Source organism: Sceloporus occidentalis, unplaced genomic scaffold (genome assembly GCF_023333645.1).
Source record: "Sceloporus occidentalis isolate IW3139 unplaced genomic scaffold, rSceOcc1.0.p SCAF_3, whole genome shotgun sequence".
Taxonomy (NCBI): Eukaryota; Metazoa; Chordata; class Lepidosauria; order Squamata; family Phrynosomatidae; genus Sceloporus; species Sceloporus occidentalis.
Genome location: NW_028316983.1, coordinates 198,803,043 through 198,823,555, shown reverse-complemented (window position 1 = coordinate 198,823,555; position 20,513 = coordinate 198,803,043). Strand labels below are relative to the sequence as shown.

Genomic DNA, 20,513 nt, shown 5'->3' with positions numbered 1-20,513 from the left:
ATGGTAGTAGGCTAAAGGGATCTAATTGCATGGAAACCTTAAAAGCTGGGAAAAGATTAAAAGATGCCTGTGAAAGCAATGTAAGGGGTGGCATAAAATCTTCCAGGTGTGGTAGAACAAGCTGTCTCCTTCTTGCCTAATACTTTGCTTGCCTTTTGGTGTTTAGAGAAAAGTCATGTGAGCTGAGAAGAGAATGTGTGCAAGAGCTGCTGGAATAACACCGTCCAACGGACTGAGCTGGCAGAATGAGAGTGGGAGACAGAGAGTGTAAGGAAGACTGCTTGATGCAAAGGTAAAGTAAAGGCTACAGGGACTGCTTCTGCTGCTGCAAAAGTATGGAGCTCATACTTGTGTGACCCAGCTGTTGTTCTTCTCTCCCAGGAGTGTAAACCACCCAGTCTCCAAGTTACAAAAGTGAAATAGAGACAGGAAAGGAAGGGATGCTGCTCAACATATGAGGATTTCTCTTGGAGAGACCCTGCTTTTTCCCTGCTTCTTTTTAAACAGGTAATGTTGCTGCTCTTTTCAAAATTGTTTACATGTAATTGACATGTAATGTCTGTCTTCCTCCTACATTTAGGGGAAAAAAATCCCAAAACCTCTACCTTGTATCCCATTCTAATATTACTTAGGTGGGAAGGGTTCCTTATTGTATGGAGAGATAAATGACAGATCAGGCAGAATTGTGTTTTGGTCCTTATACAATGATGTTGTGTTCCTCAATATAAAGTGAACTAAACTTATCTAGACAACTCATCAACATTTTGGAGCTCCAGCTCAGTGTTTTAGAAGTCCAAAAGAGTTTCAAACCTTTTTATTATTGTCCCTGTCTTCACTAACCTAGCATTGGGAGTGTTTAGAATTAATCAAAGGTTCCTCCCATTGATTGCTACAAGCCTAAATTTAAAACATCTTTGGCACAGAGAAATGTGGATTGGTCTATTGTTTTGTCTGAAAACCAGGTTTGTGGATTAATTGTGTTTTTTTTTTAAAAAAAATACTGTGTCTCTCCACTATGAGCTCTCTTCTTTCACATCAATTTCTCTCCTCTTGTGGTGTTTCTAAAGGTGATTAGGACTCCAGGAATGGCTTTAGTATATCCAGTGACCTCTGTATCAGTGACACACTTTCATGATTGCTTTTTTTTTCTTTTTCCAGTGTCACCAGCTGCTTCTGCCTCCCTACTTGCAATTTGTCTTTGCTCTTTGAGCTGGAGGTGGAATCCTCCATGGAACCCCCAGTATACATTTTCCGTGAAGAGCCAGGTTCCACCTGCTCCCCTGGACCATGCTCACTTCCAACCACAAGCAGCAACAGCAGACTTGTGGACTTGGCAGATTATGGCAACAATAGTAGTAGCATATATGAAGACTTGCAACAGAACCATACCAACATTTCCCCAGCTATTCCCATCATAATCACTGCAGTCTACTCAGTGGTCTTTGTGGTGGGCTTGGTTGGCAACTCTCTGGTGATGTTTGTCATCATAAGGTAAGCAATATCAAGAAGGTTTGGGGCAGGTCCCTTAGGTCTTGTTGTATAAAATATAATGTAACACTGGTGGTGGCATTGGAATGTTTGTTCCTTCCCCTTTCTCTGGCTGCCCTGAAGGTTGCCCAAAAGCCAGATCAATAAGGTTTTGCAGTCCTACAGAGTAGATTTGAAGGATGCTTGGGGATATTACAGTGAGGACAGAAAATTTTGTCCCTACCTCCCCTGCTGTTTTATGCTCTTCTGCAAACAAATATGCCGCACTGGATACGATTTTCCCATTCTAATGAGAAACCCATGTTAACTGAAAGGAAAAAGGAATTAGAAGAGAATGTAGGAAGTTTTTGGTTCATAATGTCTTGGATGTTACATTTCAAAAATAGCAAAATTATTATTTGAGTGATGCCAGATTCAAAGAATATAACAACATTTAGCAGAATAAGTTTTCACAGATGACATAAACCCAAAGAATTATTGGGAGAGATTGTGGAAACTCATTTTGTATATTTATTTTTTCCCTAAAATACATTTCCTGGAAACTCCAATTTAGCAGCATTGTACTAAATTAACTGGGAGAAAGTGCCATCTCAACACACATGTAGCTGCTTAAGTGCCTTCCAGAGGCTGTCTCTATTGGCTTGTGCGAACAGAGTTAGGGATAACAAATAGAAAACTGACTTCAGAGTTGTAAGCTGTATAGCTTGGACGATGAGCAAGAGTAGTTGGAAAACTCTGCTTAAATATATGAGTAGAGCTCCCCCCAGGGATAAGAAGTGGTTAATGTCTGTTTTATTACCAATATTATATAGGCAATACACACACACACACACACCTTTTACATTGATGTAATCTTTATCATCAGTGTTCCTCCTTTTCATCTTTTGACTCTCAAAACTGCATCACGTTATATAAAATGATATGCAAACTTGGCATATAAATATATATTTCCTCAAATAAAATGTCTGATTCAGTAAGTTCAGGTCCTGTGTAAGGAAGATTTCCTTGAGCTCAACAGAGACCTTGTTTTATTAAGTTCTCCTCTCTCCCATACTTACAAGTTTGCTCAGGCACATACACATACAGTCATTTTGGTGAAAGTAAACTGACTGCATGTCTCCCTATCCAGTCCTTCCTGATTTCAATATAAATTGATTATGCTGCAGAAAATGACTAACTTGCATGGAAGGGGAGGACATCAAGGCAATATGAGAGGTGTTTCATGATAGTGGCCCTAGTATTGCTATTGTTCCAGGGACCATCCTTCTATTTGGGAAGGAGGAGCACTGCCCGTTTAACCACCCCAACCCTCCTCCCAACCATCAGAGTGGTACAAGGGATACTTAGAGCTTGTGAGAGATGACTTTTGGTAGACAGCTAGATGTCTTTGCTGACTTCTGGTGACTTTGTCAGCTATGACCTCCTCCATCCTCTCAGTCCCAGTGTACTGCAGTCAGCACTGCTCTATTCAAGCCCATGTAGCCTGGGACTGTAGTGATGTTATATGCTTTGACACTGCTCTCAGGGTTGACTGGCTTGTTATCAAGTTATATTTGTATGAACATAGGTGCATGACTAGTTTGAATCAAAGAATCTTGTTAGACTCCATATAATCACTAATTTAGAAGGTTTATGCTTCAAACAAAAACTCTGTTTAAATGCATTTTTTATTTCTGGTATAGGTGATCGATATTCAGTGGGCAAAATCTGATGTAATTCAAGAAATATATAATCAAAACTCTCCCTTTCCAACAGTAAAACAGATGTGGTATGAGGTTGTTTTTGTTTGGTTTTTAATTGATGCCTTGGTGCTGAGGAAGGAATTTTTTAATATTTCCATCAAGTAATTTTCCTGATTAAAAAAGCTATGGGTACCTCTCCCAAAACTGCTAATGCCTCTTTTGTGGAAAAATACACACACTAATCTAGGTAACCTTGTGGATATAATAGAAGCTTCCGGAGGGGACAGCTTAGATTAAGACAAAGTTCTGGTGAGGAGAGGGTTAAACATCCCTTTCTTCTGTAGTGCTTCTCAGATCAAAATCAAAATTACAAAAAACTATTTTAAATGCCCCCCCAACAAGTTTGGATTGCAGATCTCCAGTATCAAGCCTGCTTGGAGCATCAATTTCCTGTGTTTTTTTCCTGTAATTTTAAAACTGTTTCTTCTATGGATTTTGCAAACATCCCATGCACTGTGGGGAATTTCCATCCCACTTCATCTTGTGATTGAAACCTTTACTGGCCTCTATTACCAAGGACTCAAATCTTGCTGCTTTGCTCTGTGTGTGATTGTTTGAACGTAAAACATGGCCAGAGTTGAATTATTAGTTCGCAGCAAGCCAAACTGGTAAAGAAGATGGACAGAGAAGAAATACACAAATGGTGAAAAATATTTCACAACAATGTTATAATATAATAATAATAATAAATTTTTATTTATATGCCGCCCTGTGGCGAACCAATCCGGGCGGTTTACAACATTAAAATAACATACAGCATAAAAACAATATATTTCCCTCCCCCCTTAAAAAGTTATTAAACATATCTAATTTAAAACCACAATAACTAGTTCAAATAACAATAAATTAAACAAAATACAGGCATCAACAGAACTTTTCATCACAGTCCTCCAAATACAGTGCCACTAAATCACAACAACAAATCAATCTTTGCATGGGACAAATGAAGTATACAAACTGTCTGTTGTGTGTATAAAGTGGGATATGTGAGACTGAGGGTATTTCTTCATATGGAAGGGAATATCATGGATTAATCCTATATGGAAAGAGGTATATTCCTGAGCATCTGCACAAAAAGGATAGTGTAAGAAAATATGTGAGTGATAATGGATACATTATTTTCTAGGTGTTTAGTTAGTTGGCTAGAACCTTAATTCCTCAACACCTCAATATTATGTATATTGTCATTTCTAGCCATTGGCTAATTTCACTCATTTCCTTTAGTATGTTGGTTTGCATAATCTGTGGAATTCATAACCTATAAAAATCCTATGTGGCTCAGAAAAATGACACTACAGCAGTCCATTCACCACCACCCTGGATTTACTGTAGAGCTGTTGTAGCCCCTTCCCTGACAGAGGGGTAATTCAAAGAACCATCCTGTTATGTCAGCATCTGCTGAGGTCTGCTGGGGTCCTCTGGATATCAGTGGATGATGTAAATATTTTGTATCTGGCTAGGGGAACATAGCCAGGTTTTTGTGTGATGCCCCTTGCTTTCTACCAGCCCCAGAATAGCTACAGGGAGAAGCTGCAGAAGTTCTTCAGTAAGTCTGGGAGGGGGCTTTGGTTATTGCAGAGGGAGCCGCCTCAATTGTCCCCGACAGAGAAGTGGGGTAAAAATAAAGCTTTTATTTATTTATTAGGGAGGAAGGGAATATCAGCCTCTGGAACAATGAAAAAGACATACACGGGCACAAAGTTAATTCATGCCTGCATCTAATAACATATGCCAACAGACATGGAAAACAAAACGATGGCCGACAGATTAAAAATGATCAATATACATCCCTAAAGGAGACACAAAGATTGCAGCAACTATAGAACCATGCCACTAATATCCCATGCAAGCAAAATTATACCCAAACTTCTACAACATAGAGTCCAACCATACATGGAAAGAGAAATCCCAGCGGTCCAAGGGGGGTTCAGGAAAAGAAGAGACAATAGGGACCACATTGCAAACATACAATTGATAATGGAGTGGACAAGGGAGTTCCAAAAAAAGATCAGTATGTGCTTTATAGACTATAGCAAAGCCTTTGACTGCATGGATAATCAAAGGCTATGGAACACCCTTAAAGACAAGGGAGTGCCAGCATATCTGATAGTCTTGATAAGAAATCTGCACTCAGGACAAGAGGCTACTGTCAGAACAGAACATGGAGAAACAGGATGGTTTCCAGCTGGCAAAGGAGTCAGACAAGGCTGCATCTTATTTGTTCAACTTATATGCAAAACATATTGTAAGAAAAGCAGGTTTGGACACAGAAGAAGGAGGAGTGATGAATAGGAGGAAGGAATATAAACAATCTGAGATATGCAGATGACACCATAATACTAGCAGAAAACCTCAAAGACCTGTAACGACTACTAAGAAAAATAAAGGAAGAAAGTGCAAAGGGAGGCCTATTGTATGAGATCGCTGATGTCACTGTTGATGTCTTGTATTGCTTTGTGCTATAGCATGTGACATGTAGCTTGTATGTTGTGAACCGCTTTGATCTGGAGGAAAAGTGGTATACAAATAAAATTATTATTATTATTATTATTATTATTATTATTATTATAAAGAAAACAAAAATAATGACCACAGAAAACCTACACAACCTGGATGAGAAGATGAATAATTAAGACTTTACTTCCTTAACTTCCATTAGGAGATCAACCACTGGTTTTTTTGCTCTTCCAAACAAAATCACACCAAACAATAAAAAAGTATTCTGGGTTTTGGTGTTCATTCTGAAAAAGCTAATAATAGTGTAAATGTGGTGTAGATGTGGATCACATCTTTCTAGGTGGTCATCACCATCTTAAGTAGAATGTAGTTGTGAGTAACTAAACATGTGACTGCAGAAGCTTCCTGAGCCATCAACTGACTTAGAACCATCATGCAATTGGGAGTAGCCAGACAGCAGGAAAAAGTGTCTTGAGATATAAAAGAATTTCATACTTGGTTGCTGGTCTTGGGTCTGGCTGAAAGAGTGGTCACAGCATGGCAGTTGTATTCCCTTTTGTGTTTCCATTGCTGTACATTTGCTAAGGAAGGAGTGGAATCAGGTTTTAAATCCTGCAGAAGAGGAAGACTAAGAAAATGAGAAATGGGAATATCAACCTAAAATAATAAAACTTTTATTTATATCCCGCTTTTCTGTGACAGGACAATCAAAGCGGCTTACAACACGTTAAAATCCACATTTACAAATTTATATCCCAAATTCCCCCCCTTAAAACAAGATTAAACAAGTTGTAATTAGAACCTTCCCTTCTCATATGACTGGAACAATGAACAAGACAGAGGTAAAGTTGATTTTTCAGCTTATTTATTATTATTATTAACCTTTATTTATGAAGCGCTGTAAATTTACACAGCGCTGTACATACAATCTTTTTAGTTAGACGGTTCTCTGCCCTCGAGCTTACAATCTAAAAAGACATGACACAGAAGGAGAAGGGAGTGGTGGAAGGAAAAGGTAAGAGGTCCAGCACTTCCTCTCTACCTCCAAGGCCTGGACCAAGGCAGATGGACTGGAGGGAGGGCTTGGCTTCATAATGGATGGTTAATCATTTTCCAGGGAAAATACATACTCTCAAGTAGGATAATGCATATACAGTACATAGCAATACAGGAAATGGTTTGATAAACAGGCACCAAAAGAACATCAAATAGTAAGCGACAATTATGCAATGCCTGGGAAGGCTTCTCTGAACAGGATGGTTTTCAACTCCGTTTTGAAGCTGGTTAAAGAAGTGATGGCTCTTGCTTGTGGGGGAAGAAGGTTCCAGGAGTGAGGGGCAGCAAGTGAAAAGGGGCGAATCCGGGATGGGGCAGAGGAAATCCTGGGCTGAGACAGCAGACCTTGACTACCAGAACGGAGGGCCCTGGTGGGAAGGTGAGGAGAAAGAAGGTCTGATAAGTAAGATGTGGCCAGTCCATGGAGGGCTTTAAATGTTGACAGCAGGAGCTTATACTGAATGCGGAAAGGGAGGAGGAGCCAGTGAAGGGATGCCAACACAGGAGAGATGTGGTCAGAGCGGTGGGTGGAAGTGATAATGCGTGCAGCTGAATGCTGAACAGATATTAAAGGACGGAGGTGAGAAAGAGGAAGCCCAGCCAGGAGGACATTACAGTAATCAAGTAGTGAGATCACTAGGGCATGGACCAGGATCTTGGCAGTAGAGGCGGAGAGATATGGTCGGATTTTGGCAATATTGTATAGAAAGAATCTACAAGCCTTGGCTGTGGTCTGGATCTGAGGGATACACGACAGTGAAGAGTCAAAGATAAAACCAAGACTGCGGGCTTGCTGGATTGGTTGAATAGAAATGTTGTCCACAGAGACAGAAAAGGAGAGTTGAAGGGTGGGCTTAGGAGGAAAGACAAGAAGCTCCGTCTGGGACATGTTGAGCTTCAAACGCCGATGGCGCATCCACTGCGAGACAGCTGTGAGGCAAGACAAAACTTGCTGTTCAAGCCTTGGAGAAATGTCAGGGGTGGAAAGATACAACTGGGTGTCATCGGCATAGAGATGGTAGGAAAAGCCAAAAAAGCTAATGAGTTTTCCTAAGGACAGTGTGTAGAGAGAAAACAGAAGGGGACCCAGAACAGAGCCCTGAAGAACTCCTACAGATAAGGGAACAGGAGAAGAAGTCTGGCCCCCTGCAACTACTGCAAAAGATCTGCCAGACAAGTAAGATCTAAGGCTTATAAGGCTGAGAAGTAAGGCTAATTTCTACAAAGGAAAACATTGATAGAGAACTGATAGAGAATGCATTTCTGACTCTAGAAATCATATAAGTGGATAAAACCTTTTCCATTTCAGCACACATTCTTTTCACAGCAGGGTCTTCACTGGAAATGTTTCCAGCTTATTTAAGGCTTTTGCCTGAAATGGAACAGGTGCTTCAGTGTTACAGATTGCCATTATGAGACTGTTTTCAACTGATAATAGCTACCATAGACATTGTGTGATTCATCTAGTAGTTTTGAATTTCTTTATTTGGTGTACTAGTGTCCATGCCCCCTGGGATGGAAGAACAACTGATTGCCATCAAGCACTGAGATAGCCAGTTTTTCCAATTACCTTAAGAGTCTCCAGTGGTTTAAATAATTTTCTAAATGAAAATGTGGCTTTAAAGTAGCCTTTCAATGGTTATTTGGTCAGACATTACGTATTTTAAATGCTAGCTTTTGTAAGATGTCTACTGATTACATTAGACAAAGCATTAAAAACTGATTTTGTACTCACAGTCACCAAATCAGCTGACAATCTGATCCCATTAAGTGTTTGCATGGGACCAAGAATTCATGCACACTATGTAATTATAACAGTGTATTCCACTTTAGATACCAAGGCAACATCCCATGGAATCCTAGGATATAAAATTTAGGGAGGGATATTTATAGTGCTCACTTAGAGGGCCTGAATGTCTCACCAAAGAACCCTAGGATTCTATAGAATGCAGCTGTGGAAGTTAAAGTGGAATCATAGTGCTATAATTGTATCGTATGAATGGGCCCCATGTTCTAATAATTCTACCATCTAGGGCCAGAGTGTTGGACTGGGAGTAGGAAGATCCAGTTTCAAGTCCATGCTGAGCCAAGAAGCCCATTGAGTGACCATTGGCTTGTCATTCATTCTGATTTACCTTATAGCAATGGTGGATGGTGGCTCCCATGTCAATGGGTAATTGAATCCACTCTAGATTTTACTTGGTTTGGAACACTGAATAATAATAATAATAATAATAATAATAATAATAATAAAGTTTATTTATATTTCCTGCCTCTCCCACGGATTGAGGCAGTATTACATCATTAAAAGGATACATAATAAAAAATACAATCAATAAAACACTAATACTGAATTAACCAACATTCCTATTAGTTCTCTAAAATAGCAATTCATCAATTAGCCAACAGTCATAATCAAAAGTCGAACAATCGTCATAACCTTTTATATGGAGTGTGCTGGATAAGTTTCTTTAAAGTTCAGATTTGAACCCAGAGCAGATTGTTTTTTGTGGGGGTTTTGGGCCATGTGACCATGTTCTAGAAGATTTTCTTCCTGACGTTTTGCCAGCATCTGTGACATCTTCAGAGAAAAGCCTTCGACTTCACACCAGAGCAGATTCACCATCCCATTGACATGGAAGCCACTAGCCACCATTTCCTCACATGAATGTTGTGAAGGAAAAGTGGTGGGAAAGAGCCACACACACTGCCTTGAGCTTATTAAAGAAAAGGTGGGAGATGAATTTACTAAAGCAATAAAGACTTCATTAGAAGGGTAGAGAAAGTTTCCTGTTATGATGTTGACAGTGGCTGGCATCCTGTTGGTTAGTCCTAGTGAGAGTAGACCCATTGAATTAGTTTCTGAATGGTGAGTCAGCATGTAGGTAAGTTTAATTGATTCAGTGGGTGTACTCTAGTAAGAACTAACATGACTTAGACCAGCGTATATAATTATTGTTAACTAACCAGCACTAAGTTATTTTGAGAATGATGTCTTGTTGCACACAGTGTTCTATTATAGTTGTCCATATATATGGGTTAAGCATTCATAGATTTGATTATTTGAGGATTACTGTAGTGTATGCTGCTTTAACTGCTGCCCTATGCTACTTTTAACAGGGACCTTGAAAACATCAGTGTCACTGGGAAGAAATCAAACAGGTGGGGTGGCTGGGCCAAGCCACACACACATTGCCCTCTCACTCATTCACTTAGATTGGGGGGGGGGGATGGGATAGGACAAGTGTCCCATTTCTCCTCCTTCTTGTCCCCCATCCATCCATCCCATCCCACCCCCTCCCCTGCCTCCAACCTAAGTGAGTGAGTGAGGAAGGGAATGTGCATGTGGCCAACCTGCCAGGACAGATATTTTATGTGTGTGTTGAATATGGTTTGGGTCCCTAGAGATATTCGCATTTATCCACTTTTGTGGTGGTTCTGCATCCCTGTGGGCTGATTGTACTTGTTTTTTGGCTCTTTATTAACTTAGAATAATGTGATTTTTAACCTATTGAAATATGCATATTAAGATGGATAAGAGGCATGTATTTAAAACAGAACTACTAATGGAAAGTATACTAAGCAATGTACACATCCTCATCCTCATCATCCACATCCACACACAACACTTCCTCTTATGCATCAGTCCAAGCCTTACAAAACAAAATCCTTGTATTCTTCTAACGAATAAATCGCTCCAGTCTGTAAGCAGCAAGTAAAACACTGAGGCAGGAAGGAAGTACTACTGAACTTGATGACATCTGATCCCATGATTCTCTTGTTAGTTGTTACTAGAAACTGAAAGATAGCAGCAGCTAACTATGTGTGCCTTCAACCCCTTGAATTTCATAGAGGTTTCTTTGGCAAGGAATACTCTGAAGTGGTTTTACTAGTCTCTTGAAGGGAAAAATTCATCTCAAGAATTGAGTTAGAGAGAAGATCTAGCTGAAATTAGAGAGTGAAATTCTTTATTTCTGTTTTCTGCCGTGACTTGATTTTTAATATTGAAACAGGAGTTAGAGCTCATGTCTTACAATGATACTTATCTGTAGTTGTACTCCGGCCTATATTGCATGAGTGTAGGACAGAGGTAATGAAAAAATGCCATCATCTATCACATTGGCTCATATTATTTTAAAGCACTGAATCAGAAGTAGGTGGAAGATTGGTAGACAGTTATATACATATTTATTCTTAGAGGTTATATTGCCAAGGAAAAAACTGAGGTTATCACATTCATCAATTCATCCTGCAGTAAAGTCTCCTAAGAAACTTTTGTTGTAATCAGAGTGTCAAAAAACTTTTTACAACTGTGGGAAGTAATGAGTGAAGACCCACCAATGGCATTACCTTTTTGTGATGATGAGATTTCATGTTTCTGTGAGGCAAGAGGCTATGAAGAGAGCAGCAGTCCTGCTGATAGGGTCTCCCATGTCAGACAGGTTTGTCTGACATGGAAACCACACTAAATATGCCAAACAGTTACTGAGCAGCAGAAATAATAGGGGATGACTTTGGCAGAGGATTTGTCAGAGGCAATGGCAGTGGTACCATAGGTAATGCTTGTTAGTACTGCTCAGAACGAGGGCAGTGAAGAAAGCTGATAGGAAGAAAATAAACCCATTTGAAATGGGGCTGGGGAAGAGTTCTATGGATAATATCAGCCGCTAAAAAGTCAAATCAAATCAAGCCTGAACTCCTTATAAGCCATGGTGGCTTAACGGAGACATATTTTGTATGTCATGAGAAGACATGACTCACTGGAAAAGACAATACTTTAACTTAGTGCCTGTCAAGGTGAGAAGACCTGCAGTTAGCTTTTGCATCTCAGTAAGGGTGACTCTCCACCAGCACTCTGTCTCAGTTCTAGTGTGGTTTGAGATTGTTCCAGTTTGGCTCTTCTCAAGCCTTTTAATCCAACTTGGAACTGGAAAGACATACCACACAAGTGCTCTATCATGAAGCAAAAGTGACCTAAGGGAATATAACTACTGTGGCTGTTTCAAAATATTTTCACCCACATGCAGTGAAACTCACAGCTATTCCTTTTGTTTGTTTTCCCACCACATACACACACATTTGCATATCCACAGAGGCTGGTAGAAAACACATAGATATACCTCACTTTGCATCCTATAGTGTGTATGTATGTATTCACAGATGTCCTCCTGTGATCACCCACTGCCAATGGGAGAGGCAGTGCTTCCATCCTTTCCCTGTTGCATTACTGTCATTGTCTCACCAAAAGTGTGCACAAAATTACAACCTTAACACCTTTGTGTCTCATGGATTTTTAACAACTTTAAAAAAAAAATGTTGTAAGCTGCTTTGATTCCCAAGCTGGGGAAAAAGCAGAACAGAAATAAATATAAATATAACATCAACAACACAGTACTATACATGTCTACTCAATATGTAAGTCCCACTGAGTTCAGCAGCGCTTATTTCTTGGAAGGTGGGTATGGAATTGAAAGCTTGTGGTTCAGTCTTATGCAAGTCTACTTAGAAGTAAGTGTCATTGATTTCCATAGTTCTTATTCCACAAAAGTTGCTGATATTGCTTGCTTCATGACACACCTCTCCCTGCTACTCCACTAAAAATAATACCTGCCATTCCTGCAAGCTTAGCTACCAAATAATACTGAAATCTAAGTTCAAGACAAGCAAAGATTGAAAGATTCAAAGCATCACAATCATGTGTGCAGTGCAAAGAAAAAAATGGTTCTGGCTGCTATAGATACAGCCAGTCTCCTGACATGACCCTTCTCACACCTCCTCCACAATTTTGGTTTGATCCCAATCTTGGCTGCAAGACACACAGTTAAAAACAGGAAAAGGTATACTGCCTCTTCCCCAAACCCACAAACTAAAGCTGAGTGTTTTTTTAATCCCTTAAAGCCTTCATGCATGTAAAAGATCTTCTATGGTCATAAAAAGATATAGCTGGCCCTCCTTATCCACAGATATTTTTATCCACAGATTCAAGCATCCACGGCTTGAAAATATTCCAAAAAACCATAAGTTACAAATAGCAAAACTTGATTTTCCATTTTATATAAAGGACACCATTTTGCTATGCCATTATATTTAAAGGGACTTGAGCATCCATGGATTTTGCTATCCACAGGGGATCCTGGAATCAAAGCCCAGTGGATAACAAGGATCCACTGTATAACTCATTAGAAAAGATAATGAGTCTTGGCAAAGTAGATAATAGTAGGAAAAGAGGAAGACTACATTACAGGAAAAATATACAAACAAGTCACCCTTTTATCACACTATACTCTTAAAGTACTACTATTCCACTTTGACTCCTCTATCTGCCTCCTGTTGCATTCTGGGATTTGCAGTTTTAAGGAGGGGTATTTAGAATTCTCAGGCAGAGAATCTGCCTGAGAATTCTAAATACCCCTCCTTAAAACTGCCAATCCCAGAATGCAACAGGAGGCAGCTAGAGGAGTCAAAGTGGAATAGTAGCACTTTAAGAGTATAGTGTGATAAACATCCCTGTTACCAACAGCCCCACAAAACCTGAGTGAGACTGCTGATAAGAGGGTGACTTGGAGGGTTCTCATTCATAGGGTTGCCATAACCTGAAGTCAGCTCAATGACAAATTAACAACAAATAGCATGAAAGGGCCCTCAGAGCAAGATCAGGCAACTTCAGTGGGTATGAGGCCAATTTTCTGTCAAAGGTCCCTCCTGAGCCTTCACAATCTGCCAGAAATCCAGAAAAAAATGAAACAAACTTGGACAGAAGTCTACTTCTGCTGATGTCAGGTTATGCCTGTCTCAGGGCTTGGAAGTTAAGTGCTAAAACCTGTGATTTTGAGATTATCTGCTTGATCTCTCAAGGGACAGACCCTACTGATGTTACAAGGGTGATGTTACAAGGAGCAGTCCAGGTGATGTCATTATGTATGATACTTTAAGTATCAACTAGAAATGCACAGAGTATGTTATTTGAATAATACCCTCCCCCCCAAAGTTCAACAAGTGAGGAAAATAAACATACACACATACACTATTTACTTTTCAAGGAAGCATTCTCAACCTGAGATTCTTCCCTATCTATGAGATCTGGAAAAGAGAGGACAAACCCTGACACTCAAGGCCAGAACTTGAGATTTGGGAATTCTGGGGGGAAAGAGGAAGAGAGTGGCAAATTGATGTGTGTGTGTGTGTGTGTGTGTGTGTGTGTGTATGTATATGCATCTTCAAGTTGCCGGAGAAAACCTGACAAGTTGCCTGTGCAGTGACTACTGTTGTTTGCATATGTGAATTTTATAAATCTTATAGACCAAAATATTAATTAGTATAATCTAATATGAGTGTCAGTGCTCACTCATTAAGTCCATTTAACTTTTGGTAATGTAGCAATAATAATAAACACTATATTATAGGATGGTGGCAATAATTTTCTAAAAACAGAGACAAAAGAGAGAGCGAGAGAAAGGAAGTAGAGAATGGGTGAGAGATTCCAGCAAAGAAGAAAAAATGTTGGGGGATGGAGCAACTTGTCTCCAACAGAGAAAATTATGTCCTCATTTAGCTGTTGTTTGATTTTATTTGATGAAAATATATCTAGCCACATTATGATAACTTGACTAATTTGCATAATCTAATTAAAATCACTTATACATTTAGTTCTGCCAGTGGCAAGTAAAACTTAATTGGTAACATAGCAGTGCAACAGTAAATTAGTGAAAGAACAAAAGAGAATATACAGTATAGAATGAAGTTCAGGCCTAGATAAATGCCAGGAGTCTTGTTTGTAAAATAGATGAGTAATCAACCCAGATTTTGTTCTACAAACCATTTTGGGCTGGCATGAGGTTTGATATGCCACCCCCAAATTTCCTCCCCCCCCCCTTGCTGTTATAATCAATATCTTCCCCCTCTCACTTTCCTCCAGCATTTTTTCTCTCACACATTGCTTAATCTTAGCCAATCACAGTTTAAGGAGTTTATCAGACAAGGGAAACTGGAAGTATAATCCAATGCCAATCTGAATGCAATCGTGGAGTTTAACGTTATTGCATGATAACCCACTACACGCAAATTCAGGCAATGGGAAGTCAGTCCGAACACAATCATGTGGTTTCACGTTATTGTGTGATACACGCAAATTCGGGCAATGGCATGCTATTTTCAGGCAATGGGAAGCCAGTTCGAATGCAATGCACATTAACATAATTGCGCTAAACTAGCGATTTTAAGTGAATACGTTCTGGCCCCAATTTCTTTTCATTCAAATTTAAGAGAAATTTCTCATTTGATAAACTCCTAAGTAGTGAATTAGGTAAGAATATTATTTATTTGTTCCTCCATTTCTATTCTGTCCTGCTTTTCTGAAAGGAATCATATCCAATGGCATTAGCACCATAAAATAAACATTTGGTACCAGTTACATATCAGGATTTTTTTTTAATTTTTTTTTTTTTTGTAAAGAAAATAGAGTTGCAGATCTTTGTTTTTCTTATAAGGATAAACATGCTAGCTTTCATAACAGTCAACAGTTGTAAATAATTGACATACTGGGTTGGATCCAGATTGAGTGATACCAATTGTAATCAATGGGCTTTCCATTAGTCATGACCCTTCAAAGAATTCTGGTCTAAGTATGACACAGGATTGATCCATCTTATTGTCTTTTCCTCTTTATTAAATCTCAACTCTTACAGTATAATCTCTGAGATGTGTGGAATCATCACTGAGGAAAATAAAAAAGAATTCCATCATTACTTATGAAAGTGCAGATGGCCAAGGGAGGCAGTCATGTATCTCTTCTGCATTGCTGAAGCAGGCAATGAAACAGCTGCAGTGCAGCATGGAGAGGCAGGATCTATTTGCCAGTTGCTTTAGAAATGCAGGGGTGTATGTTATCCACACAACAGAAAAACATTTCTACCCCTACCAGTGAACACCACAAATCACTGATAAGAGTAGTACTGTTGTGTGTGTGTGTTGTGTGCCTAAAAGCTTTCACAGAAAGCAACTTCCTCTTCCCCCATTCAATTCATTTATATATTAAATGGCCTTCCACGCCCAGAATGTGCTCTTTACCAAGCTGACTTATGGGGATATATACATATAAACATTCTTCTTGTGTTCTAGGTACACAAAGATGAAGACAGCAACCAACATCTATATTTTTAATCTGGCTCTGGCAGATGCTCTCGTTACCACAACAATGCCTTTCCAAAGTACTGAGTATTTAATGAACTCTTGGCCATTTGGGGATGTGCTCTGTAAAATTGTCATTTCAATTGACTACTATAACATGTTTACCAGCATATTCACCCTGACCATGATGAGTGTTGATCGATACATTGCTGTCTGTCACCCCGTAAAGGCACTAGACTTCCGTACTCCTCTGAAGGCAAAGATAATCAATGTATGTATCTGGCTCTTATCATCATCTGTTGGCATATCAGCCATAGTCCTTGGAGGCACCAAGGTCAGAGATGGTGAGTACAGACTGTTTTGGTGGGTGGGGCGGGGGCTGGCCCTCCCCTTAAAGAGAACGAAGCAGCTGCTTTAGGTAGCAGAATAGCAGCAAGTTATCAGTTATTTAGTTTATTATTATTTATTTTATTGTAAGAGAGGGGATTGTTTTTTCTATCTCATGTGCCAGAAATATTCTGACAGTTTTAGGTCCTGTCTGAATCATTACTCGGGTGGGTTTCTATTTCATCCCAGGCAACAAAATGTCTTGGGCTAGCCCTTTGTGTAATAATCACTGTTTATTAATAAACATTTTAAAATTTAGTCTGGAACAATGATGCACAATTTATTTTTGAGGTGTGTCCATATTTTTAAAAAAGTAAATATCAAGAGCCATATTGAGTTGCTTTTGAGATGAGATTTATGCTATGATACACGTGTTGGCTATCCCTAACCTAGACCACATTCCACTGCTTCTTAGATATATCAACTTCTATCTATTAGGCCACTATATTAGCATGTTTTAATCTAGTCTTATGGATGTGATTCCAGATCTTATTATTTTTGATACTTAGAGAGGAGAGGCCTTCCTTACAGTCCAACCACTTTTGGAGTTATATTTGTTGTTGATGTTACGGTGGACTTTTTTAGTGGTCCCAGGCTCTGTAACTCCCTACTAAACTGTCTCTCTCTCAGATTTTCTTCTGTAGACTGGTAAGGACTTCTCTATTCCTTCAGATTTTCAGCTACTGAGGACAAGTGTTGTTACCAGTGGAATGCCACTCAGCTTTCCTTAGAGATGCTTTTTTAAAAAATGAGTTTTAATTGCTTTCTTTTGGTTTTTAATTCAATTCTGCTTTATTGATCTTCTGTGTCTTAATTGTATTCTTTTTTCTTTTCAATTTAATATTATTTAGAACCATCTTAAATCTCCCCTTTGCAGGAAACACAGGATATAAATCGAATCCATTGGATCAGTTAATTTTGAGAGGAGGTTGGAAAATGCCTTAGTGTGAATTGTGCTTCATGTCACAGTCAGAAATATGCATTCTTATTTTATTTATTTATTCAAATTTTATCCTGCCTTTCTCCTGGCATGAGACCCAAGGTGATGTGTTGGCTAAAGAGTTCCCAGGCCATCATATAACCTCTGATAATGGTGTGGAACTATGCTGTCCAGTGAGGTATTCCAATTGCCTGGGAGGCTGGCACGAAGAAACACATGAGCCAAAGCTGGAAGAAAGGCCACAACAACAGCAAACAAATGGTAGGGCTGACACAAAGCATAAGGTCAGGATCTGAAAAAATTGAACAACCCCATGGTTGATCGATAAACCGCTTGCCTGGTAACCTCCAGGCATTGGGGACTAAGGAACGCTGACTGGCATCCACCACCAGCCGCTCGCTTATTCTCTAAGCCCCTAGTCACTGGGAGGCTCACCCTTGTTGTGGCCCCCACAACGCATGCCCTGTTTGCCCCTGGGTCCCGAATGACTCCCAAACCAGTGCTCCATAGCCCTGGTACCACACCAATCAGATCCATGGCCTATGTTGCCGCCCTAAGTTGTGACAAAAAAACACCAACCCAAGAGGAGGGAGGGTGGGAGAGCCAAAAGGCAAAAGGTGCCGGGGCCTTCCAGTGTGACCTATATATAGGCCTGGCCCCGGCCAAACCAAAATGGCGTTGGCCCCTCCTCCAGGGCAGCCCAGCCAATGGACTGCCCTGGAGGACCGGAACCGACTGCCATAGAGCGATCCTGGTGCCCTAGAGTGGCGCGGAGCGGAAGTACCGCCCCTTTCACTCCGCTCCACCAATAGGCACCCAGGGCTCACCCCAGCAAGGCATGTTGGGGTGCAACGACTTCCTGCTGGCTTTCGTCAGCAAAGCGGCCTGCCTGGGGAGGCAGGTGGCCACTCCTTGCGATTTGTCCTATGGGTTACATTCACCAGACCAGCTACTAAGTGGATCCTTTTGCTGGCAATTTCTAAGCAGCAACTTTACGTTTTCTGTGATGTGCTTATCCATTTTAATAACAAAATGGGGTGTGTATGTCTCTGTGTGTATGGGGGCAGCTGGAACAGTATGTCTGAAAGGAGCAAAACTATTAGGCAATTTCTTCAGTCAAGAAGGCTGGAGTGCTATAGCACTATATAGATTTTCTTCCTTCCTGCACTATAAATTTCTCTTCTCAAGTCATGCACCTCCTCTCAGCTGTGTTTCCTCATTACTTACAGAACCACCCTTCTAAAAATGACTGCCTCTCTAAGTAACAACTGTAATTGAAAAGAGTGCTAGTTCATTAGAGAGTTACAGAATTGCCTGTAGGTAGAGACAATAAACTTTCTATTTGCAATAAAATTTGTAAGGTCATGCAAAAGTTCACCCACTAAAATCAGCAGTAAAATCAGACTTGATATAATATGTTTAACAAACTGCGGAATGTGCTGAGGATAATGGACTGGAATTTAAGAAGTTGGAATTAGCTGGGAAGCATTCCCTAACTTCAGTTTGTGTCATTCAAAGGATTCTCTCTCTCTCTCTCTCTCTCTGTGTGTGTGTGTGTGAGTGTGTGTGTGTGTGTGTGTGTAAGTACCTTCAGGTTTCCTATTGTCTTTGGGGGATCCTAAGATTTTCATACAGTTTTCTCGGGAAAGAAATCCTCAATTGTAGTTTGCCATTGCTTTTCTATGAAATAGAGCATCTGGTATTTTTTGGTGCCCCACCCCCCCATCTATGTCCTGAACATGACTAATCCTGCCTGATCCTTCTTACCTTTCAATGCCTTCCCAGTATTTAGGCTGCTCCTCAATAGAGTTTGCACTGGTGTAAAAGATCCCACTGAACCAGGACTACTCTGCTTTCTTAATCCATTTTATGCAAAATATGTCCTGTGGAGATTGTGAGAAATTATACATCTCTTTTTCACTGAACTGGGGAAACATGTCAGAAACATGTAAGCAAAGTGATTATATCTGTTCTCACCATGGGTGGAGAAGCTTCTGGGTCTTAGACTCACCCAAAGACAAGTGTCCAGCATCCAGAATACTACTAATGCTCAGTCTTCTGACTATTTTATTTGAAATTCTTTTTAGATAATATGCTTTATATAATTTTGATTAACAAAGAAGCTATCAGCAACTGTCAAAAGCTCTGGTCTGACCTCTAGTAAAGGCCACACTCCACCCCTTTCCCAAATTGCTTTATTACCACTAAAAACAGGATACTTGTCTATTGGTTTTACTTGCTTGTGGTACTCCTTGCCTAGTGGTAATTTAGCAAGAAAGAGTAATTGGCAGGGGAAAGAAGGAACCTATGCCTGATATACTGGTCTTGTAGGGTCAAGCCCTACAGCATTTGACTGTACAAAATGACTATAGTTTTTGAGCCATAATGAAATCTATTTATTTTACTCTAAATCTATGTCTACTTAACCTGTTTATGCCCTTTCTTCTTCTTTCATTGACAGATACAGACATAGCAAGTACTGAATGTTCTTTGCAGTTTCCAGATGATGACTATGAGTGGTGGGACATTTTTATGAAAATTTGTGTCTTTGTCTTTGCATTTATTATACCAGTGCTAATTATAGTTGTTTGCTATACTCTGATGATTATGCGCTTGAAGAGTGTAAGACTTTTGTCGGGATCGCGAGAAAAAGACCGAAACCTCCGTCGCATCACCAGATTGGTGCTTGTTGTGGTTGCAGTTTTCATTATCTGCTGGACCCCAATACACATTTTCGTGTTAGTTGAAGCTCTTGGAGATGTGTCACATAGTACTGCAGCCATTTCTAGCTATTATTTCTGCATTGCATTAGGTTACACCAATAGCAGTCTAAATCCTATCCTGTATGCTTTTCTGGATGAAAATTTCAAGCGGTGTTTCAAAGATTTCTGCTTTCCTTTCAAGACAAAGGCAGATAGACAGAGCACCAGCAGAGTTCGAAGTGCTATTCAAGAACCTGTCTATACCAGGGATGCTGATGGTACAAACAAGCCAGTATGACTAGTCGTGGAAATGTCGTCTTACTGTTCTCCTGGCCAAGAAGTATCCAATGATCTTGGACTAACCCAAATAACCAGCGCAGTGTAAAATGGCCAGTAATAGACCTGTAAGAAATCCTGTAGTTTGAACTGATATATGAGCATCGCTTCATAATAAGGATCTCTTCACATTTCTGCTCATTGATTACGAGTTTTGGCTCTATCCACAACCAATCTTTCTACATAACAAAATATAAATTTTTGGCAGAAGGAAAAGGTCTTCACAAAGCTACTGTTTTTCTAACAAGGGGAGTATCTAGTTCTTTTATTCTTCTAATT

General features: G+C 39.8%; 1 protein-coding gene and 1 long non-coding RNA gene across 3 annotated transcripts; both read left to right on the top strand.

The window, feature by feature from the left end:
- The first annotated feature begins 252 nt into the window (after window positions 1–252).
- LOC149317314 (uncharacterized) lies at window positions 253–1,220 on the top strand. The gene is made up of 3 exons (XR_016280739.1): window positions 253–292; window positions 382–507; window positions 1,159–1,220. It is a non-coding gene; the product is annotated as an uncharacterized LOC149317314 (long non-coding RNA).
- On the top strand, window positions 1,215–20,282 carry OPRK1 (opioid receptor kappa 1). 2 transcript variants are annotated; one of them, XM_089518866.1, is made up of 3 exons: window positions 1,215–1,491; window positions 15,861–16,213; window positions 19,664–20,282. In XM_089518866.1, exons 1-3 carry the CDS (start codon window positions 1,229–1,231, stop codon window positions 20,194–20,196), a joined length of 1,149 nt encoding a protein of 382 aa, XP_089374992.1. In that variant the 5' UTR covers window positions 1,215–1,228; the 3' UTR covers window positions 20,197–20,282. The 2 variants fall into 2 exon arrangements, with proteins under 2 accessions (XP_089374992.1, XP_089374991.1); XM_089518865.1 differs by having other exon boundaries at window positions 19,658–20,282.
- Window positions 20,283–20,513: the final 231 nt, after the last annotated feature.